The 23,918-nt window shown below is 43.1% G+C and overlaps 1 protein-coding gene across 3 annotated transcripts; it reads right to left on the bottom strand.

Annotated features, from left to right (window-relative positions):
- Window positions 1–631: 631 nt before the first annotated feature.
- Window positions 632–21,395, bottom strand: LOC121550862 (cdc42-interacting protein 4 homolog). 3 transcript variants are annotated; one of them, XM_041863254.1, is made up of 15 exons: window positions 21,123–21,395; window positions 11,868–11,983; window positions 10,688–10,744; window positions 10,034–10,181; window positions 9,162–9,224; window positions 8,368–8,472; window positions 8,069–8,197; window positions 7,716–7,862; window positions 7,333–7,530; window positions 5,172–5,342; window positions 3,462–3,571; window positions 3,090–3,222; window positions 2,727–2,851; window positions 2,491–2,630; window positions 632–2,396 (listed from the first exon to the last, which is right to left on the bottom strand). In XM_041863254.1, exons 1-15 carry the CDS (start codon window positions 21,144–21,146, stop codon window positions 2,245–2,247), a joined length of 1,818 nt encoding a protein of 605 aa, XP_041719188.1. In that variant the 5' UTR covers window positions 21,147–21,395; the 3' UTR covers window positions 632–2,244. The 3 variants fall into 3 exon arrangements, with proteins under 3 accessions (XP_041719188.1, XP_041719189.1, XP_041719190.1); XM_041863255.1 differs by lacking the exon at window positions 5,172–5,342; XM_041863256.1 differs by lacking the exons at window positions 5,172–5,342; window positions 21,123–21,395 and adding an exon at window positions 10,386–10,474 and having other exon boundaries at window positions 11,868–11,901.
- Window positions 21,396–23,918: the final 2,523 nt, after the last annotated feature.

The raw sequence follows: 23,918 nt of genomic DNA, 5'->3' as shown, positions 1-23,918 counted from the left end.
GAACAGTCAACGCTGCCCGGTGGTCACTTGGCCTTGAGCGCAGCAGCAAGCCAATTAGGTTTTAGAAAGGAAAGGTATAATTTCCTCTTTATGGGCCCCCATACAGAGCATCATTATTCTTTTTGGTAAAAAAGGACAGATCGAAACCCCCCAAAAATCTATCAGTTGTTGGACTTTTAGATCACTAAAAAAAGTCAAGCAGATCAAGCAGAGGCCAATTTTCAGAATGAGCGCAAGTGCACCATGATTAGTAGGGCATGTGTGAAAATAACCTCTGTAGCTGGTATGTTTTCAAGTGAATGGGTATTAATGATGCATGCAAATTATTGGTCTACATAATAATAAACAAGTTTAGGAATGCTTAATAGTTTAAATACCCTGCTCAGAGAGAAGAGGATAGAGGCTATTTGGATATCAGATCACAATAAATGATACACTGCAGCAATAGTGCCATCTGCTGTGACTCGCTATATGTACATGCACTTGATATTTCTAGGCATTTTCTCATCTCATTCAAATGCATCTTATTTCATGGGGACCAACTTGCTCTCTTATAAATAATACAACAGTTGGCTCTATGCAAGACAAACATTAGCAATACAAAACAATCCAGAATAATTGATACAACCACTTGAAATGTGCTTTACATTTATTAGTCTAAAACAGAAGACATTTGGATGTTAGGTATATACACAATGCTTTTAACCAGAAAGGCACCCGGACATGTGAGTTTTACATTAGGAATATTCCTGCAGTGTGGCTCAACTGAAGGGTCTACTAAAATCCAGACAAAATGGACACATTCACCTCACGAAGATACACATCTGCTCTCAACTTCACAATCTTTATTTATAAGGTTAAAAAGCTAATAAGACAAGTGGTGTTGTGATAGCTAAAATATATTATTTATAACATAAATACGATAGTCTTAACATTGCATATATTCTGTCTGCAACAATTTATTGATATCTATCTCACCTCTGGATACAGACAGTCCACTGTGTTTGCAGGAAAAAGTACAAATGGGAATTAACTCCAATGATACAAACCAAAACTTGCCTTAAACTTTAATCCTTAATGTAGCAACTTACACATACTTAATAAATTATATTCTCAATACAAACAACTGATTCTTTACCATTCAGAATCAAGAGCTATAAAAGTGCTCTCGTATAGGCCATTTATGTTGATGGTTTGAAACTGAGCTGTAGTGAAGATATGGCTGTGATCGTCTTAAACATTTCTTTATTGCTATCAGTATGTGCATGTCTCTCTCTAAGGGGGCTATACTGTCAAAGTCTTTGGCCTCTTGGATGGCTAATATATTTATATATCAGAGCACAAGGAAATAAAGTCATGCAAACTCATGGTGTTGTCTTCACATATGAGCATATCTGATCTGAATAGTGGCTGTGTCAACAGGGATTTCCTACTGTTGAAAGAAATGCAGTGCCCATAGACCTGTGTTGAGACACTTCCTTGATCTGAGCAAATGTTCTTTGTCCAAAAAGCTGTATGCAAATATGAAGAAGAGCAAGAATGTGATCAGTTTACATTCTGGCTGCATGGGAGTGATAGAGAGCAGTTTATGGTTAATAATGTGTTAGGGAAACTTCCTCCTAATTCTGGCTCCTGTTCAGTAGGGTACACTGTAGCACTGTGTTCTCATTGGACAAGTTCAGGTAGTACCTCCCGGGTTCAAAACATTTTCTTCTTACTGAACACAACCCTGATGTCAAACGCTCCAGTACAGCCCTGAAAACAGCCCTTCTCTTCCTCCTCTTCCTCTCAATGTGAGAAGCCTTGCCACGGTGAGGGCATATGGACATGTTGGTTGGTTGGTGCCTCATTCTAATCTATATCATCAGTCCTGCTATGATATCCATTACTAAACCACAACCACACTGTGATAATATCTGGAGAACTACGATGAAAATGTGTGGCTTGTGGTAATTATAGTGACCTGGTACAGCCTTGCAAGCCAGGAAGAACCAAAAGCACGATTGACTGCATCTTCTCTGGCCAGCAGGGGAAAGAAATCATGGGTGCGCATCTCCGTGAGGAAATCAAAGCGACTCAATTGGCCCTAGTAGTGTCCTTACGGACACCCAGATGGTCCCGCCCACCGTGCTTTTATTTATTTCTGGTTGGTCCCATGAGAGAGCTGCCACAGTATTTTTGGAATCATCATCAGTGATGATTGGCCGTTCCCTCAGGCCTCGTGTGGGTGGGATGGGTGTCGGGTCACTTGCTGAGGCTGATGCTGACGTAGGATGTTGGAATGTAGCCCTCGTTCCCGTTGGCCCTGCGGACCCTGGTCCAACCGTCCCCTTTATCCTCCTCCACTACAGAAAATACCTCCCCCTCCTGCATGGCGATGGTCCCCTCACTGGCACCTAGCAGGGACATGACAGCATGTTAGACTATAGCCATGTGTGTGATACCATAATAGTGTTGAGCACATTGTCATTGTGACCCATCCACACCTACCTGGGAAGTTGTACATGGCTGTACATTGGCCGATGGGAGCGACAAGCTCCTCCTCCTCCTCCTCAAAGTCGTCGTCAAACTCGGTGTAGATGGCCTGAGAGGAGTCTGGGGTGCCTTCATCAGTGTGGGCTCCATCAGGGCTGGAGGGAGAAACACATATGCTTAATAATAAATATACATATGACTACAGTACATTCACTGACAGCCATGAGTGAAGTCTCAGCGTCGTTTCTAACCTGTATGGTTCGTGAGTGCTGCCGTTGTTGTTGAAGGAGTGAGACCTGTAGCTCAACGTATCCTCTCGTAATGTATCTCTCCTGAGCATCGTATCCCCTCGCCTTCCTGCCTCTGTCAACCATGACTACGAAACAAAGCACGGAGGAAATATACGATTGTTTCCTATAGTTTGTGCTTGTGACAGATTGTGAGTGAGATCAAGTACAAGAGTGGGACAGGTTAGTATACTAAATTAAGGAAAACATGACGTCTGTGTTTACAAAGAACTATGTGAAGAGGTAACAAACAATATGTATTCTAGCTTGCATATGGGAACATAGCATGCAGTACATAACTATGGCCAGTAGAGGGGAGTCCATTACCTCATACTTGTTGAGCTCTCCTCTCAGTCTCTCCATGTTCTGGGCTGTTTGGTTGATCTGGGGAGACAGACTGGCAGGGTCTCCCATCTGGGGGTTCTTCTCATACACATCCTTCATCTTCCCCAGGGCCTCACTGGAGAGACACGGGGGAGAGAGACACACAGAGACAGAGCAACAGAGAGAGAGGGGAGAACAGAGAGAGGAGGAGGAGATGAGGGGTGGATTGATTCTCTGTGGAAAGGCATCCCCTGTGGAGTGAAGTAATTGGTAAACAACACACACAGGAATACTATGTTGGGAGCAGTTGTCAGTAGTCACAGAGATGGTTGTCAAAGCAGTCAGTCAGTCAAACACACACACCCCCCCACACACCTCTGGTCCACTTCCTTCTGCAGCTCCTTGCCAATGTCGTCTAGTTTCTGTTGTAACCTCTTCCTGCGCTGCTCAGGGGGGAGATGGCCAAAGTCCTCTGTAACTGTGGGCTGAGAAAACGCACAGGGAGGGGCAGTCACTTTAACACTCAACACACACAGGTTCTCTATCATCATGGCATGTGGTAGGAGAGGAACACACAACCACCTCTAGAGGAAATGGCGGTCTGTGGTTATGGTTCAGCTCAAGGGAAACAGTTTATGACAAGAAAGCATATTTCACCTCTAGCTATGACATTTGTTTTTGCTTTAGAGTGAACAAACAGATATGCTTTGTTTTTACACAGTGAGCTGAACCCAAGACCACCACCATTTTCACCCATATAATAATTCCCAATACCATCCCATTGGCAGCACACCCACCCTAATAAGATAACCTGTTTTTAGGAACTCTTCCATTGGGTTTGTAGTGAAAGTTTAAGGAAGGAGGTTTTTATCATAGTGACAGACCAGTAAACTGTGAAATAATGGAGGTAAACTGAAGCCAAAATATCTGTCAAACGATACAAATTAGATCATGTTTCCCATTGCAGAAGTGACTTGAGTTAAGTGTTGTTACACCCCTCATCCACCAGGTGGCCACCTCTTCAACTCTAACTCCAGAGGACAGACAGGCCATGTTTTCAGCCCTCTGCTTTGCAACGAATCTTGAATGTGAATCTGGCTGTGTTCCAGTTCATGTGCTAGCAGCTAAACTAGAGCGTGAACATTCCAGCATTGATTTGAGAGGGTAAACAAGCAGAGTTTGAGACCTAGATGCTTGTCCAATTGTACTGATGGAGAGGTGGTCATGTGTGAGATTCCCCGTCGATGTGAGAAGCTGTGACACCCTTTAACACCCCACACAGACACCACTCTAGTATTACCATTACTATGATCCTCTCTGGAGTGAGCCTCTGAGGGGGAGAGAAACAGACAGACAGCTCGTGTGTGAGATATATATATATATATTTCACTGAGTATACAAAACATTAAGAACTGCTCTTAGGTGGTTAAATAAATATTTTTAAGCCTTGAGAAATGGATTGTGTATGTGTGCCATTCAGAGGGTGAATGGGCAAGACAAAATATTTAAGTGCCTTTGAACGGGGTATGGTAGTAGGTGCCAGGCGCACTGGTTTGTGTCAAAAACTACAACACTGCTGGGTTTTTCACACTCAACAGTTTCCTGTATGTATCAAGAACAGTCCACCACCCAAAGGACATCCAGCCAACTTAACACAACTGTGGGAAGCATTGGAGTCAACATGGGCCAGCATCCCTGTGGAATGCTTTCAACACCTTGCAGAGTCTATGTCCCGACAAATTGAGGCTGTTCTCAATATTAGGAAGGTGTTCTTAATGTTTGGTATATTCAGTGTATGACACCTTCCAAGATTCTGTCTTTCCACTCTGAAAGGTCAATGTGGCAGAGATCATATCAGGTATTATGTTGTTTTATCTACAAATAAGAACAGAGGGTTTCGATCAGATACGTCTGCACTCTTTTTGAGGGAACACCTGAAACATTTTGCTCATTAAATTAGTACGTTTTGATTGGACGTATTCAGTCATTTCCTGGAACAATAAGACAGAACAGGTTGATCCACCAAACAGGTTGGGCGGAGGCCTTTGTGAGGAGACATCAGGGTCAGGGGCCGCAACGACTCACCGATCGCCCGAGGGTCCGGAAGGAGGATATTCTGGGTTTGACTGTCTTATTGATCTCCTTCAAACAGTACGACAAGGGGTCCCGGCCGAACTTGGGGGAGGGGGGTCCGTTAGCGGGTGAGGGGGCGGGGGGCGTGGACAAGGGGGTGAGTGTGGAGGGGGAGGGAGAGAGCTGGGGCGGGGTGAGGCACAGACACCCAGGGAGGGGGTATGCAGGAGAGAGGATGGGGAGGACAAAAACAAACAGATGACAAGGGAAAGAGAGAGACACACCATCAACACCTTAAGCACACCACACAGAGAAGACAACACTGCAGCAATTACCCCTGCAGAAGCCCACAGTCACCGGACCATTCACATAGCACCACAACAGCCGCACCACAGCCCCAACACCAGCAATGAAACACCAGTACAGCACCACAGCCCCAACACCAACACCAGCACCAGCAACAAAACACAAGCAACGACGAAGGGTAGAGTAGAGTGAGCCTACGTGCGGAACAAGGATGACAGATTGGAGCGGACCAATGGGACTTGTTCAATGGGAGGTTCCATTGGTTAACCTCAATCTGGACACAGATACACAGCTAGACTGAACTGTGTACAAAGGACACCCTATAGGTCTGGGCCTAGTATACGTGCTTGTAATAAGGGTAATAAGAAACAGGGGAGGTCTCTAAGCTGGTGGGAACTACTGAACATTGGCATGATGATGTAACCTCATGACCAAGTGAGGAGCAGTGAGGGAGAATATAGTCAACTCTACAGACTGGTTTCTCAGACACAGATCAGCCTAAACCTACAGTAGTCCTGGACTAAAAAGCACTTTAACTAGGAGCTATTTGAATCAGTATTGTGCAGTGGGGAGGGGGTAGACTTTTTACAAATGACATCCAAAGCTCTTTCTCACAGGCCAATATGAAAGTTAACTCTAATAATTATTGAACCACCTCTTTGGGGAGAGCAGGAACGATGACACAGAGCGGTGCACCACACAGACAGGACGATAGGGTGTATTACAGAAACAGGATTGGACAGCAGTCAGCAGGGTAGCCAATCAGACATACAGTAGGAGGAAAGTGCTGGAAGAGATTGTGGAGAGAGAGAGAGAGAGAGAGAGAGCGAGAGCGATTGTAGAGAGAGAGAGAGATTGTAGAGAGAGAGAGAGAGAGAGATGGAGAGAGAGGTGCAGCAGTGGGTAGAGGCTGTCCATGATGTAGGTTAGCTAGGTGTTTGTTTGCTTTACTCTCAACAATAATGTCTATTCTTTTCAGACTGGCTCAGGAGGCCCGTTCAAGGGAGATCCGATATATTCTCGATCTAGATGGCCTCTAGTGGTAGTCCAACGTCATCCATGATCTCCAATGATGGTGTAGAGAGAACACAGCAAAAATGAGTTCACCTGGGACTAGTCATCCCTCACTGTCCCAGTATCATCCCTGATGGTTGGCATTTCCCAAAGGTGTCATTGTGGTGGTGTGACTCCTAATGTTATAGTCTGGGCCAGTATAATACAGTCGAATAGCAGTGTGTTTGTAGCTGAAAATCTAATGTGTTTGTGCCTGTCTGTGCTGATGAAAGCACAAGCCCAGCAGAATGCTGCCTGCCAGTAGCGTTGACCTATTGGAAACCACAGCGACATGCTGCAGAGAGAGAGAGAGGGGGCTTATTCACAGACAGGCCAGGGACACAGCCATGCAAAGACCTGTTCTAGAAAGGTGTGTGTACGTACGTGTGTGTTAGAGAGGGGGGTCATGCAGTATGTACATGCAGAGCTCTGGGAACAGGAAAGATTGTGTGTGAGACCATAGCTTCAGGACCATTGTGACTGAGGTGGTCCCCAGAGGGAAGTTCCCAGACTCTGTCTCCCTGATTCAGCCCCTCTGCCTTAACACTGACACACTGCTCATGGTTGATCTAACTGCACCTTGGAGCACTGATCATTTCATACACTGATACATCCACTCTGGGGACTAGTCATTCATAGAGGAGGGAAATAACCTGATTTGGGCATGAATTGTAGATTAGGATAATAATGTCTATTCCTAATTCAGAAAGTTACTCAGCTAGTCAGAACTGAGTCATGGGAGTGGGATGTACCAGGGGTGTAAACTAGTCTGTCATTGTGTCTGTGAGGAGGAGAGGTGTTACTAGCAGCCTACCTTACTCTTCTTGCTGAACAGCCAGAATGGTTTGCTCCTGTTCTTGCCCAGCAGCTCCAGGGGGCCTTTGGGGGTACCGAGGGTGCCCAGGCTGCTGTCTGAGGAGGCACGGTTGATGCCCTGACTGTAGTCCTCAAAGTCCAGGTCCCCAGGACGCTCAAAGCCTGACTTGTACTGCTCTATAAGAGCTATGGAGTCCTGCGGGAATAGTAGGTTACATGATGACAGTGAAACACAGACCAACAATACCAAAACGTTTCAAAGCATTTGTGTTTAATACCTATTTCCCTCACATTCTGTCGACCTTCATTGGACCACATGTATCTATGTACATTACGTCTGGGTTTGTTTTGTATACATGCAGTACAGTATGGCCGACTCACATTCCTCTCATTGACATTAGTGCCTGCTTTAGCGACGCCCTCCAGACACTTCCCGATAATAGGCATCACGTGCTTCTCTGTGTCTGAGAACAAGACGTAGCCCTGTGCCAGCTTCCTCACCCGCCTCTCATCCATGTCCTGGAGTTTCTATAGGGAGAGGAGGCACATACAGGACAGGGCGTCACTCACTCAGGTCTGCCATGTCACGGTGCCTGATTAAAAAATAACAATCTCAAAGGTCAGCTGTGTTTTTAATGTCTGTTGAACCAAATGTTGGTATTCAAAATAGTTCCAGCATAAGGAAGGAAATGTAAGCTAAGGTCAGGATGGATGGGTGAGAGGCTCTGCCTTACGTTGAAGATGAGAGGCATGTAGCTAAAGTAGAACTGGCTCTGCTCCTTGTTGTATTTCTGCAGCTGGGCTGCGTAGTCGTTCTTACACTCCTCCGCTATGTGTGTCCTCATGTTGGCCTGCTGTTTGGCCTGGACACAAGTAACAAAACACACACACAGGTCACACACAGGTTGGTCTGGTGGCTCACATTCCACTGTTTAAGGGGAAACAGGACAAGTAGGACAGCTGGGTTGTGTTCAGTAGGGCAACGGAAAATGAAAATCAGTGTTCTTTTTGTTCTGTGTTGGTGTCCTACTACCTTCTCGACGTCGGCCTTTGTGGCGTTGATGTCCTGGTCAGTTTTCTCGGCATACTGAGCAGCTTTGTCCGCTTCCCGCCACTCCCTCTCAAAACGTTTCTTACTCTAAACACAGAGAGACAAACACCTCCATGTTGATCTTACCTAACCCAATACTGTGCTCTGTGGGCATTGTTTGAATGGAATAGAATAGGCTCTACTATTGTGTACAAGAGGGACCTCTGCTTCACCCAAAGGTAGTGAACACTTGCCCTAGGCCCACTAGCACCTGACTCTTTACTGAATGGGGCTGGAACAGCAGTGGTTTAGGCCAGTGGTGCTGACCCATACAGTGAAGAGCGACGGGCTGGAGTGCTGCTGGTTTCTGGTCGCGTTTTGGTTCCCTACCCCTGCTTTAAAAGGAGCTCCTAATCTCTTTTTACTGTAAACATCACAAATACTGTTCACCTGAGTCACCATACACACATGCATGCGCTCACAACTAGTCAACAAACGTCCCTTTCACTGATGTAACAATGACCACACTCACAGTAGACAAAAAGCAGACAATATGAGAGTGCATTCAGAAACATTTGACCTCTTTCACAACTATAGACAATGGAGGACAGTGACTGGAGAAAACATTGCCCTTTGACTGAACAGAAAGAATAAACAGACAAGTTGTTCACTGACAAGCAAAGTATAGGCCTACTGTAAAGAGAGGATGTATACATTAGTATTCTAGCAACAACGTAGATTTTACCTTTGGAAGAGGGGTGTTATTGGCAGACGGCCCGACATGTAAACAAACTTACACTGTCGAGCTGCTTATAGGTGCTCTCCAAACTCTGCTGGGCTTTCTTGGCCTCCGACAGATGCTGAAAACAGACAAACAGAGAAAGGACACATTACATTTACATCATTTAGCAGATGCTCTTATCCAGAGCGACTTACAAATTGGTGCATTCACCTTATGATAGCCAGTGGGACAACCACTTTACAAATGTTTTGTTATTTATATTTTGTTTAATTTTTGTATTTATTTTAGTGAATTTTTATTTGTAAAAAAAATTTTTTTAATTTCTTTCAAATGTTAAAAAAAGAAACATTTGAGTATGTTTTTAATTTTCATTTGTTTTATATATATATATATATATATATATATATATATATATATTTTTTTTTTATTTTTATTTTTGTTGTTTATTTATTTTTATGTGTTTTTTATGAGACACAGAGAACACATGAGACACAGAGAACACTAGGATGACATGACGGTCCCTACTTAGACAGGGCCATGGGCATTGGGTACAGAATAAACAATGGCCACCAAAAACCACTGAACAAAACAGATGGTAAACAAATAGCAGTCTGTCTGTCTGTGGATCATGTCTACTGGGAGACTTTATAGTGTTTCTATATTCCATTGGGGTTGGGCCAAGGCATTCCTCTCCTTTCAGAGGATGATACAACACTACTGTGACCACCCCCTACGAGACAACCCAAGTAAGGCTTCCTTCCTGCCATAACAGGGGAACCTACAAATCTCTGCTCCTCCTTCCTGTCTCCTTCTGACTCTCCCTCCTTTTCCCTAGCTCCCTCCCATCTTCACTCACCCTCACTATAATATTCTGAGTTTTGAACTCTTCCATCCTTCCCTCTCAGTGTGGATGTTTCACTCTCTCACCGTCTTGCGCTCCATCTTGAGCTCCTGCAGGTACTTGGTGAGGTCGATGCAGATGTTCATCATCATGTTCTCAGCAATCAGCTCCCTCTGTCCTGCATAGTCGTTCATCTCATTCAGGATGTCCAGGAAGGACTGGTGGTTGGAGAACCTATGGGAGAGGGTGGTGAGTAAAGAGGAGGGAGGGAGGGTGGGAGGTAGGGAGGGAGAGAGGGAGGGAGGGAGAGAGGGAGGGAGGGTGGGAGGGGAAGGATACAGAAGAGATGAGATCTGTAATGGATTTGGGCATTGACAGGAAGTTACATACACTGTTGCTTAAATAGCTGTGTTAGCCAGGTAATGATAGGTCCATTACTTCCTTATTCCCGTTTCCCTCTCAGGGGGTATAGTAGCAGTCATTTGCATTGCTCTGCAGGTGCTGGCATAGCCTCTCCAACTACAGTACTACAGACAGGAAAGCAGTTTGAAAACACGTCATTGAAATTACGTCATGTATTGTTGGTGTATTATTTTAGTCAAGCTTTGTTTTCCTTCTCTATGTCTGATTAGGAACTGAAAGTCATGTTGAAGATCACAGCTGGCCTGGGCAGGTAAAAATATATTTTATGCACCCGCACTTTCATTCACACACACACACAAAAGCACACAATAGCTCACCTGCATTCCTGTTCCTCTTTACTGCCTCGTTTAGGATTGTATTTCTTTGTTAGATTTCTGTCAATATTAGGAGAGGGGGAAAGATATGGTAAGTAGTCTGGAAGATTGCATCTGTGCTTTTGACATATTCTAACTTAATTATCCTAAATGATAGGAAAACAGAATGCATCAAATTAGGGAGTCTATTAAAATCTCAATGAACAAGTTCTACTGACCTAAATTGGTTTCAGTTTGCGTTTAATAGAAATTATTCGACTTAAAAATCAATCCATTCCTCTAAAAAACAATACACACAAATAGTATTTGCTTCTTGTAGGCAAGACTGGCCCAGTCCACTAGCACAGTTGATCTTTCATTTTTGCTGTTTTTGTCTCAAATCATTTCTGGGCAACAATTAATGACCTCACTGTAATTGTTTTTAATCAAAAATAGCTTATTTGAAAAAATATATTTCTCAAAAAAGAATTTTGCTAAGACTGCGAGTGGTCTGAGAGACGAGCCTAATGGGAAGGATGTGTAACCTGAAAGCTAGCTGTTATTGGCCTATTATTAACGTATAGGTCAACAACAACAAAAAACACGCAGCCAAACAAGCTGAAATTTCAGGCAGCTCTTACACTAAAAGTGCATTATCATAATTTTCACAATTTCACTGTATTATTCCAACCTCAGTGTGGATATATATATATATAAATAAATCACGTCTTTGACTGCACTGCCCCTTTAAGGGAAAGCCAATGCAAAACTAGTCAAGAAGAACATCCATGTTAAAACAGATCCACTTCTCCTATTCTTCCTTCTTTCACTAGAGCTCTCTCTGACCACATCCTGTCCGATCATGTGCCAGTCTGCTCCCACTTCCTCTCCTCTCCACCAGAGCTCAGCAGCAGATACTGACAGACACTCGGGGTGAGAGTGAGGAATAGAGAGTAAGGGAGGCAGCAGTGCAGGCCCAAGCTTGAGAATGAGGGCAGTGTTTCTGGGACTGTGTGGGCTGGGGCAATGCCAACAGGAGGAGACAAGTTCAATTCTGCCCCAAACTAGTCATAAGACACCACATACGTTTCATAAAACAGCATACATTTCATAAAACAGCTTTTGAGCACACACATCAACTGCTGTGGGCACACATGCAGGAATGAGGCCCGAGGAAAGAGGAACCATGAGAAATGAGGCCTACCTCAGCTGCTTGGCATAGTTCTGCTCTATCTCCGTCCTCTCCTTCACAAACTTGACATACTTCTCTACCAGTTCCAGGCCGGATTGCGTGTGCTTGTCGATGATGTCATATTGGTCCTGGGGAGAAGGAACATGAAAGAGAGAGAGAAATAGATATTATTCACGATACACACAAGATGGATGGATAGCTCATCTCCATTAGATAAGAATGACAGGGCACGTTCCATGGGATGAGTGACGTTATCTAAAGAATGCTGGATATGAATCAGTCTGAGGCAACATTTCGTTTACAGACTGTTGATACTGAATCTCAAGTCACCATATCTACCCATATGTTATGCATTCCAAGAATTCTCTACATATGCACAACCCTTGACCCCCAACCTTGTGGCGCTAAATCATGCTGCTGCCTTAGCGGGAATAAAAGTGAGAAAAGGGCCAGAGAGACACAGGGAGGAGGACCACCTTTTACCGACAGGAAATAGGAAGCGCCTCGCTCTTGCACTTCCTGTGGTACGTGGACTCAGTAGAAACATCCCAAACTGAGATATCAATATGAATTGCATAGAACACTAAACAACCAACTGATTGCAGCATTACCGCAAACATGGAGGAGGCAAGTGGAAGGGAGTGAAGGTAGGGAACTAGTTTGTCTCCCCTTTAAAGGCCAAAATTGGCTAAAAGAAATCATCATAAATTGAAAAACATACATGGCACATGGTTTATGAACTGATACAAAAAACAACACTTGATTCAAAACTTAAGAGTTTTTCAATTTAAATGATTGTACAAAACTCTTGCCACCAACAGAATGTTATGTATATAGGGCATACAACCATCTCAGCTCTGCAGATTTTGCTGCAGAGACAGAATCATTAGATAATTTATTCTGGTATTGCCCCTATGTAGCTTGTTTCTGGTCAACTGTGTGTATAATGTACAAAAAAATAAAAAGCTGTAAAAACAAAGTGTTTATTTTTGCCCTCTGAAGAGGGTGGTGGATGGGCGAATAAAGAAACCTACAAACAACACTAAACGTAACGCATCGTTATTTGATTTCCCTACACTTGCTACCACACGTATCATTAACAGAAATTCCCACACTTTGATATGCAGTGAGGAGTCTTCTAGTCTCTTCTCTTTAGTTCCTTTTTTGGCTGGGTGCTTTATGGCCACTTCAAGCACAGACAAGCCTGTTAGAGAGTGATGATGATATCTAGGAATAGCCAATCCTCCCTCCCTCTGAACACCTCCAAGCCCTCTGTAGTTACAGTATGGAGGAGGGACGTCTATGGGAAGAGAGTCCTATCATGTTGGGCCATGTTCTTGACCCATCCTACCCCTCTCAAAGGGCACACAAAAAGAGAGTGAACAAATAACACCTAAGGCCTTTTATTTGAGAATATATATTTATTCATCAGTTTGGGAGATTGAGTTTATCAACACAGGCTGATTTCTGTGGTAACATGTCAACATGTGGGCTTGTATGAGACATTGTGAGGGAGTTGCTGTATGTGTGCATGTGTATGTCCAACACGGAGGAGTTATTTTTAGAAGTCTGATCAAATGTTTTGGGGCAGGAAAATGAGGGCCACAGTGTGCTCTTTTGTGTTCACCCTAAACACCACCAAGAGACAAGGAGAGAACATACCAACTGGTTGGTTTTCATTCAAGTTTAACAGAGTCCTCCTGTCTTAGCGGTTAAGTTGTAAATAAACCAAGCTGAGTGTTGTTTCACAACCATTAGGCTTACTGGCTGGGGGGGGTCTTATTCCCTCTCCATAAGACCATTTTGTTTAGAAATTGGTTCCAATTTAAAGTTTCAGTAAGCTAGGACATTCAGTTTGGCTTTCATTAGCATACTGTAGGCTTCACAATAGCATTTAGGACACACAGACACATCAAAGACAGTAATCTTTCAAAGACTGTAGGCCTATCCATCCATGTTGGCCCTGCCTCAACCCAGCAGCCTGTGTCTTCTACCTCCACCACCCCCCCCCCACCCCCAACTCCAGACAGATTAACTTGTAAAGGCGTCATCCTGGGCATGGGAAGTCATCCTGTTCCATGACTATGGAGAATGTTTCCTCCCTTAGCCTCTGTCTTTCATGAACTTTATAAAGAGCATGTCTGCCATGCTACATTTTTTACAGTTGTGGAACACACACAGAGCCTGTACTCACTCAGTCACACTAGCAGCCAGGTCTAATGCCCATGCACTGATCTTGCACACTGAACACTAGGTGCCTAAAATAGCTGCTGGATTAACGGCAAGGAAAGCAGGGTGATAGATGCCACAGAGCAGGCAGCAGAGTTGGCCACGAACGTTACTGCCCAAACACAATCACAACCAATTGGGCAGTCTGGACGTTGTGGCGAGGGAAAGAATGAATGTTGAATGAATGTTGCCAATGCCAATAGTCTCCCTCACACATAAATACAAACATATGAAAACCTGGTTAGGTCTGTGTGCAAATTGAAGTCATTCTCTCACAATCAATTTAACTAGTAGTATCGGCTAAACCTGATAGAAGGTACAGTAAACTACTAGCTAATAAAATCTGTTTGAGTTTGCATGTTTTCAGAGAAAAGTAGGTGGTTTGAAGAAATGCCTCTTGGGTTAAAAAGTGAAACAGATGTGGCAAATATATCCATATAAATAAATACAAAAGCATGGCTAGATGAGATGTTTTGAGTTCATTAAATGAGGTCAAAACTAATTAGGTTGCTGGTGCTCCATGCAGCGCAGCACTGAGGATGGAAAGGGGACAGGACGGACAGGAGGAAGAGAGAGAGGCCCAGGGGGAACATGGGTAATGAGGTCAGAGCCTACCGTCACACCCTCCTCTCTGTAACGCTCCATTTGCATATTCATTAAGTGTGTGTGTGTGTGTGTGTGTGTGTAGGAAGTCAGATCACTGGGTGGGTGGTGGAGTAGCCATAGCCTAGCTCTCAGACAAACAGTGTAGCAGCATTGAGGGGCAGTGTGTTCTTGGCCTGATCTTTAGTGAAAAGACTGCTTGTTTCTCTGTTTGTCTTGTCCATTGTGTCACCTACCAGCTACCACTGTAACTCACTCTGGTGCACATTGGCTGGGGAATCCATGACAACCGGTGGCAGTCAACAGAGGTTGAAATCAACTCATTATACTCATTAAAACCATGTGAGATCGATTAGCGAGAGCAAAGATCCATCCAGCAATCTATGTAAAAAAGAAGGCTATTGCTTGTTGTCACACGGTACTCTAGTGGGCACCAATCCTGGTCCTGGAAAGCAACAGTGTACACTACAGTGTTTTTCCAGGCTATTTTAAACTCCTCAATGAAGGTATTGGTGGTCAGTAATTAGCCTAGTTGTTAAACCCTCTCTCCAGGACTAGAGTTGGGTTGGGTTGGTGACCACTGGCATGCTCAGTACAGTGCACTGTTGAAAACATTGAAGGATCTGGGGTAAACGTGCCGTCATGCAACTGATATCATTCAATATGTCAACTTCAAGTCAATGGTGGGTGTCAATATAAGTCGCAAAATAAAATGTATTTGAAGCAAAATGACTACAGGGGAGCAAGCAAGTGATTGGTTCAAGCAGCCATGCCCATGCCCATGAGACTGTGTGCTCCATCCATGCGCGCGGTGGGCAGCAGGAGGCAAAAGTGTCCTATTTCTGGGAATCAAGTAACGCCCAACTGGGTGACAACTTGTTGCGGGCATGGCCCTCCCAAAAGTGGATCCTTCCTTGGGACACAACATAAATTAGTCTTGGGGCAAGGAATGTCAATGAAGTTTACACAAGTTCAAAACATCAAAGGCCTAGGCCCTAGACATTCTGCATGTCTGGCAGTTTGTGCACGACAATCTGGGTCATAAGCTTTTTCTTGAGAAATGAAACATTGACTTGAACTTGGCTAGCTAGCTAATACCATAATGAGCTGAGAGACTAGACAAGAGACCAGCACGAGCCGCTTTGTTGTTCAGCGTCCCCAATGACAGCACTTCGATTCTAAAGTTACTAATCGTGCTACAACTTATGTACCTGCTACAATGGCTGCGTTTACACAGACAGCCCAATTCTGATCTTTTGCCCAATTATGGAAATCTGCGTATATGCAGATTCAGGAATGCCCACATGCAGGAACGCCACAAATTGCGTGCTGCAATCACACACTATTCCAATTATGGGCAAAACTAACTGATTGGGCAAAGGACAAATTAGTGAAAAATATCAGAATTGGGCTGCCTGTGTAAACAGAGTCACATTTGTATCGGTTCAGAGAGTGACACGCTGGTCCAACACAAGGTGTCAAAAATAAATAATGCACCCATCCAATTGGCGACAGATTTTCATGTGAATATTCTAAAATCTTCATAAAAACAATATGCCATTTCAGTGTTTCCTTTAGGAAAATGTGGCGCCGGACAACATAACAGAGAACATTTTCATTTACCAGACATTTGAGAAATGTTATAGACATCAATCTGCATTCAGATCCACCCTGGCGTTGCCAGCGCCATCAATAAATGAGGGATGTTGGCCAAATGAACCACATTTATGAGTCCTTAAAAACAGCCTATAACAAATTACAAAAACACTATTCCTTGTGTTTCGGTGTAGCACATGCAAAACTTTATAGACTTTTTTTGGGGGGGGGGCTACTTTCCTAAAACAATAATTGTCCACCTCACGGTTCAGCTGTCTGAGATTTGAGCACTAAAAGCATCAGGGCATTGCATGCAAAGGCGTAGGTGTCCACTGTATGATATTCATATTTTAAATAGCTTATTTCTCTAAAATGTTGTGCACAAATATGTTTACATCCATGTAAGTGAGCATTTCTCCTTTGCCAAGATAATCCATCCACCTGACAGGTGTGGCATATCAAGAAGCTGATTAAACAGCATGATCATTTCACAGGTGCACCTTGTGCTGGGGACAATATAAGGCCACAAAAATGTGCCGTTTTGTCACACAACACAATGCCACAGATGTCTCAAGTATTGAGGGAGCGTGCAATCGGCATCCACTAGGAGCTGTTGACAGAGAATTGAATGTTCATTTCTCTACCATAAGCCGTTTAGAGAATTTGGCAGTACATCCAACCGGCCTCACAACCGCAGACCACGTGTAACCACGCCAGCCCTGGACCTCCACATTCGGCTTCTTCACCTGCGGGGTCGTCTGAGACCAGCCACCCGGACAGCTGATTAAACTGTGGGTTTGCAAAACCGAAGGATTTCTGCACAAACTGTCATAACCCGTCTCAGGGAAGCTCATCTGTGTGCTCGTCATCCTCACCAGGGTCTTGACCTGACTGCAGTTCGTAACCAACTTCAGTGGGAAAATGCTCACCTTCAATGGCCACTGGCATGATGGAAATGTGTGCTCTTCACAGATGAATCAACTGTACTGGGCAGATGGCAGACAGCGTGTATGGCGTTGTGTGGACGAGCGGTTTGCTGATGTCAACGTTGTGAACATAGTGCCCCATGGTGACGGTGGGGTTATCGATAGCAATTTGAATGCACAGAGATACCGCGTTGAGATCCTGAGGCCTATTTCGTGCCATTGATCCGCCGCCATCACCTCATGTTTCAGCATGATAATGCACGGCCCCATGTCGCAATTACTGGAAGCTGAAACTGTCCCAGTTCTTCCATGGCCTACATACTCACCAGACATGTCACCCATTGAGCATGTTTGGGATGCCCTGGATCGATGTGTATGTCAGCGTGTTCCAGTTCCCGCCAATATCCAGCAACTTCGCACAGCCATTGAAGAGGAGTGGGACAACATTCCACAGGCCACAATCAACAGCCTGCCAACTCTATGCGAAGGAGATGTGTCACGCTGCACGAGGCAAATGGTGGTCACACCAGATACAAACTGGTTTTCTGATCCACGCCCCGACCTTTGTTTTTAATGTATCTGTGACCAACAGATGCAGATCTGTATTCCCAGTCATGTGAAATCCATAGATTAGGGCCTAATGAATTTATTTCAATTGACTGATTTCCTTATATGAACTGTAACTCAGTAAAATCTTTGAAATTGTTGCACGTTGCGTTTATAGTTTTGTTCAGTATGTATGTATGTATCAAATCAAATAATTGGTCACATACACGTGTTTAGCAGATGTTATTGCCAGTGTAGCGAAATGCTTGTGTTTCTAGCTCCGACAGCGCAGTAATATCTAACAAGTAATATCTAACAATTTCACAACATATACCCAATACACACACATCTAAGTAAAGCAATGGAATTAAGAATATATAAATAAATATATGGACGAGCAATGTCAGAGCGGCATAGACTAATGTATACATTGTATTCGGAAAGTATTCAGACCCCTTGACTTTTTCCACATTTTGTTACGTTACAGCCTTATTCTAAAATATATTAAATTGTTTATTTTCCTTATCAATCTATACACAATACCTCATAATCACAAAGCAAAAACAGATTTAGAAAATTTTGCTGATTTATTACAAATAAAAAAACGGAAATATCACATTTACATAAGTATTCAGACCATTTACTCAGTACTTTGTTGAAGCACGTTTGGCAGTGATTACAGTCTCAAGTCTTCTTGGGTATGACGCTACAAGCTTGGCACACCTGTATTTGGGGAGATTCTCCCATTCTTCTCTGCAGATCCTCTAAAGTTCTGTCAAGTTGGATGGGGAGCGTCGCTGCACAGATATTTTAAGGCTGTAACGTAACAAAATGTGGAAAAGGGGAAGGGGTCTGAATACTTTCCAAATGCGCTGTGTATATACATGTTTCAACTGGTGCTGGGGGACCTTCAGATGAGTCTTGAGGCCTGTGGGCATCCTAGAACAAAACAACCGACATGTACAAGTTCGTGAGTCTAAACTTTCCACAGAGGCGTCATATTAGTGTGAAGCCCAGACTGTTTGAATGCTACAGACAGAAGTTGGCAGATCGGCTGTACCGACTTCAGACGCGTCCCATCGTGTTCGTGAGAGTCATCTTTCCATAGAGGGGTCATAATAGTTTGTAGGCCAAACCGTTCGGACGCTACATTTGATTTTGCGAGAAGAACGGTTTTCGGGATGTGTCATGGTCTGACAAACCCTGCTATAATTCTGCCACTTTTCACAGCAGATGCAGAACTGCAACATCAGTGGATGCGGTGGATTGAGACACACCCAAAGCAAAAAAACATCTCTAGCTTGAATTGACAGATTCCCAAAACATGTGCATTAGTGTTCCAACAGCATTCATACGGCATCGATCACATATTGGAGTAGGAATCAGCTTCATAGAATGCAGCCTTTTGACAACATGTACTAAAGTCAATTTAATCCACACTTGCATTAGTCCCCTCATTTGGTGATTGGCATTTAGGCTGTAACAACAAAAAGGCATCAGAGAGACCTACAGTATGTTTTAGCAGGGAAGTTTGGTAGGGTGAACTTATTTGTAACAATGAAATAATTTTGTGAAACAGATTGTGAACCGAAAAGTGTATGTTTGATTCTAGAGGGGGGGGACAATGAATAGAACAATTTTTTGGTAAGGGTGTAGGGGCAGATTTATGTAATCTTGTCTTCAGGAGACTTTATTATCTATTTACTTAATTCAGTCTGATCAGTGGAACAATTCTCATTCTAAACAATGGGCTAAAATAGAGGGTAATTAGTGTGCTTGTCAGCAAGAACAATACTGGTATTCCCCACACATTATTATTCCACTTCTTCCCAATTTTTCCAGTGTAATCACATATTTGAAATCTGATACGTCTACCTGTGTCTTTGAAAATGAATGATATGAGGCAATGTATTATTGCAGCAATTCATGGACAGTTTGGAATAAATCATACAAATAAGCATTGATATTAAATGCTCCAGGAATCAAATATTTTAGTATTGTGCACAAGCTAGGCAGAGATGGTAGGGGGACTCACAACTCATAAACACATCATATTTTGTCTATATAGAGTAAGATGACGCCAAGGATCTTCAACTATATAGTAGGCATAAGTAGTAAGTAAGTAGCCCTGCACAAGCCTTGGTTTGTGTGAGCCGAATGGCTCATAGGGCAGGAGCCCTATAGTCTCCTGTTTCTGTAGCGTGAGGACGCTAGTCTATCGCAGGGCCTTACCCCCAATCTATCTCCTTAGTAGGCATAAACCCCCTGAATATTGATATTCATTCGATTTTTCATCAAGCTTGGGTGATTTTAAGAAAATATTGTTATAACAAGTACATTTTCAAACACCCAGCACTTGGGAAACATAGATCAGGAGTGGCCAACCCTCCTGGAGAGCAAGAAGGATTTTCTTCAAGCCCTATTTTAAAGAGAGAGTTCACCCAAATTACAAAATGTTTGTGTGTTTACCTTGAAAGCATTCTATGGACAAGGAGACTGCAATCTATGATTTGGTTACCCACTGCCATCAACCATTAATATTAAAATGTCCTGTGCACATGTTGCATACAACTTGCATACAACTTGCATACAACTTTCCACCTGAGAACAGGGATCAATCCCTGCTTACAACCTTCCAACTGTTTCTAGCATTTGCCCCATCTCATTTCATTACTGTCTGAATAAAATGTAAAACCACATAAATCCCCCCAAAATCTCAAAGTAGTCCAATTTTGAGTGTTCATTTATAGTTCACACATCCTAAATACACCTGACCTGTGGTTTTAATTTTCCATCCCGGTCATAGGCCTAAACCATGTCAAAATATGTAGAATTGCAAGAAATTAGTTTTAAAACAGTAACATTTTCCTGGTGGAGGATCTCCAGTCCCCCATCTAGGAGTTGTGCCAGGGGGCAATGAAATTCACATAGCAAATCCCACTCCAAGCTTTCTTCAAAAGTTGGCAGCCCTGAATTCTGCATGGGGCAGAGATTGTTTTTGCAGTTTTAAAGCTTATTTCCTGCAATTTTACGATATCGTATGTGTGTTTATATGATACCAGGGGACAAAGCCTAAATGAGTTCATATATATATATATATATATATATTCTTATTTTTTACACTTGGGACCCGCGATCCGTTTCTGACCCCGTTCTGGGTCCAGTTGAGTATGGCTGGGACAGATGTTCTGAGAGAAAGAATTCTCAGTATAGTTTGACTACCTCCATCAAACCCCGTCTCTTGGTATGCTCATAGTCGTAGAAGAACCTACATACTACATCACATTAAAATTGGCAAAAACAATACTTTGCAAAACTTCACGAGAGCTAAAGCTCTTGGCAGATCCCATACAGCTCGCGAACTCACCCAGAGATCCGTGCCCCAGTCCATGTTTAACGTCTTTTTATCAGCGGATCCCTGAATACAAAGAACTTCTTCAAAGTTATCGCAATTTGGAGGACGCCTCAATCCCGACAATATTAATTCCGAGGACGCTCAAACACCCCTTCTGGTATCCTTTCCGTTTCTAAACAGTGAGAATCATTTCACCCTATAATTTAGCTAGTTATCGCTAACTAGTCTAGTTAATCTAAACAATATTCGTTGCAAAGGAAAGAGGGATAAACTAGCTTTCATATCCGCGTCACTCCCAAATCCTAATTCTTAAAGGGACCGTTCACTAATGTATTTGCCTTCATTAAAATGTTCACTGGCGACAGACTGGCAGTGGCATATCAAAAGCAGTGATGCTTGTTTATTTATGAGAATCCACAAGTCACTTTTAAAAACAGTTTTGAAAATAGTTTTATAAAGGAAAATGAATGTTCAGATTCTACTGTAATTAGGCTTCAGCAAGCAATACAATTAATTTCTGATATAGAAATATTTACATTCTTATGAAATTCATTGTTATGGTGACATGCAAGACATTTGTTGAACAGGCAAAAAAATATCAACAAAAGCATAAAAAATAAACACTAGAGTCACACATAAAAGCTCATAGTTAGATTGTATAAACACAATTCAACAAACTGTACCACTGAATCAAGGCCTATGTATCTACAGTATTCTGATTCCTTTTCTAGACTGAGATAAGCACACACACAGCTACTTCATACTTACAGAAATCCTCTAATTTTACAACATTATTTGTTCAAGAGGGCAGCCAGCGCATGGCATTAATCAATTTCCTTTTGTTATTTTATTATACAGTGTAATTTCTAGTCTAGTCTACACACAGTTGAAATTGATTCAAAATCCCATACAAGCACTTTAACATGCTCTGCCATAGTTGCCTGCCAGAGTTAAAAGTTGAAAACCATTGAGTAAACTCACATTTCTCAGATTTCTTACTCAAAGTCACATTCAAAATCAAGCAAGATACATGAGTCTGATTGAATCCCCACCCTAATCTTAATTTTTAAAGAAACATTTTGCAGATCATTGTTGTTTGAAATAAATTATATTTAGTTTTTCATTCATAATTAATTGTTCAATGATGTGGATGAAATGTATTTTTAAGGATTTTATTTATTAAATCCCATTGTTGCTTGTAGACCAAATAATTTTTGTGTCATACAAAAGTGTTACCGTGCCTGAAGTTTAAAATGCATTCTGTCATTACTAAATTTGTAATGTGATATATTTTAACATTTCAATTTTGAATAAAAAATATTGTCTTCCTCAAATGAAGGGGATGATGATGCAATCTTTACAAGTGGGAAGGAATCTTATTTCAATGATCCTCAACTCGTGGCTCAGTCATTTCATTCAGGGTAAGTGGAGTTCACAGGAGGTTGGTGGCACCTTTAATTGTGGTAATGGCTGGAGTGGAATCAGTGGAATGGTATCCATGTGTTTGATGCCATTCCATTTGCTCTGTTCCAGCCATTATTATGAACCGTCCTCCCCTCAGCAGCCTCCACTGGACTGGAGTTAGCCATGAGATGCCCCGGAGCAGATTAGTTCAGAAATGTACAGTATCAGTCAAAAGTTTGGACACACCTACTCATTCAAGGGTTTTTCATTATTTTTTACTATTTTCTACAATGTAGAATAATAGTGAACACATCAAAACTATGAAATAACACATATGGAATCATGTAGTAACCACATTTTTTAAAACAAATCTAAATATATTTGAGATTTGAGATTCTTCAAATAGCCACCCTTTGCCTTGATGACAGTTTTTCACACTTTTGGCATTCTCTCAACCAGCTTCACATTTGCTGAGTACTTGTTGGCTGCTTTTCCTTCACTCTGACGTCCGACTCATCCCAAACCATCTCAATTGGGTTGAGGTCGGGGGATTGTGGAGGCCAGGTCATCTGATGCAGCACTCCATCACTCTCCTTCTTGGTAAAATAGCCCTTACACAGCCTGGAGGTGTGTTGGGTCATTGTCCTGTTAAAAAACAAATGATAGTCCCACTAAGCCCAAACCAGATGGGATGGTGTATCGCTGCAGAATGCTGTGGTAGCCATGCTGGTTAAGTGTGCCTTGAATTCTAAATGATAATATATCATAATATCATAAGGTGAATGCACCAATTTGTAAGTCGCTCTGGATAAGATCGTCTGCTAAATGACGAAAATTTAAATGTAAAAATGTAAATCACAGACAGTGTCACCAGCAAAGCACCCCCACACCATAACACCTCCTCCTCCGTGCTTTAAGGTGGGAAATACACATGCGGAGATCATCCGTTCACCCACACCGCGTCTCACAAAGACACGGCAGTTGGAACCAAAAATCTCCAATTTGGACTCCAGACCAAAGGACACATTTCTACCGGTCTAATGTCCATTTTCATGGTATCCAATTGGTAGTTACAGTCTTGTCCCATCACTGCAACTCCCGTACGGACTCGGGAGAGGCGAAGGTCGAGAGCTGTGCGTCCTCCGAAACACAACCCAGCCGAGCCGCACTGCTTCTTGACACAATGCCCGCTTAACCCGGAAGCCAGCCACACCAATGTGTCGGAGGAAACACCATACACCTGGCAACCGTGTCAGCGTGCACTGCGCCCGGCCCGCCACAGGAGTCGCTAATGCGCAAGAATACCCCTGCCGGCCAAACCCTCCCCTAACCTGGACGACGCTGGGACAATTGTGCGCTGCCCCATGGGTCTCCCGGCTGCGACAGAGCCTGGACTCGAACCAG

This window comes from Coregonus clupeaformis, chromosome 35 (genome assembly GCF_020615455.1).
Source record: "Coregonus clupeaformis isolate EN_2021a chromosome 35, ASM2061545v1, whole genome shotgun sequence".
Lineage (NCBI taxonomy): Eukaryota > Metazoa > Chordata > Actinopteri > Salmoniformes > Salmonidae > Coregonus > Coregonus clupeaformis.
The sequence above is the reverse complement of the archived record's forward strand: the minus strand, read 5'-3'. Positions and strand labels throughout refer to the sequence as shown.

Coding starts and splice junctions, on each gene's coding strand:
- LOC121550862 (XM_041863254.1), bottom strand. CDS start 21,146: ATGGACTGGGGCACGGATCTCTGG. Junction 7,531..7,715: donor CTAATGTCAATGAGAGGAAT/GTGAGTCGGCCA, acceptor CTATTCCCGCAG/GACTCCATAGCTCTTATAGA. Junction 2,631..2,726: donor AGCACTCACGAACCATACAG/GTTAGAAACGAC, acceptor TTCTCCCTCCAG/CCCTGATGGAGCCCACACTG.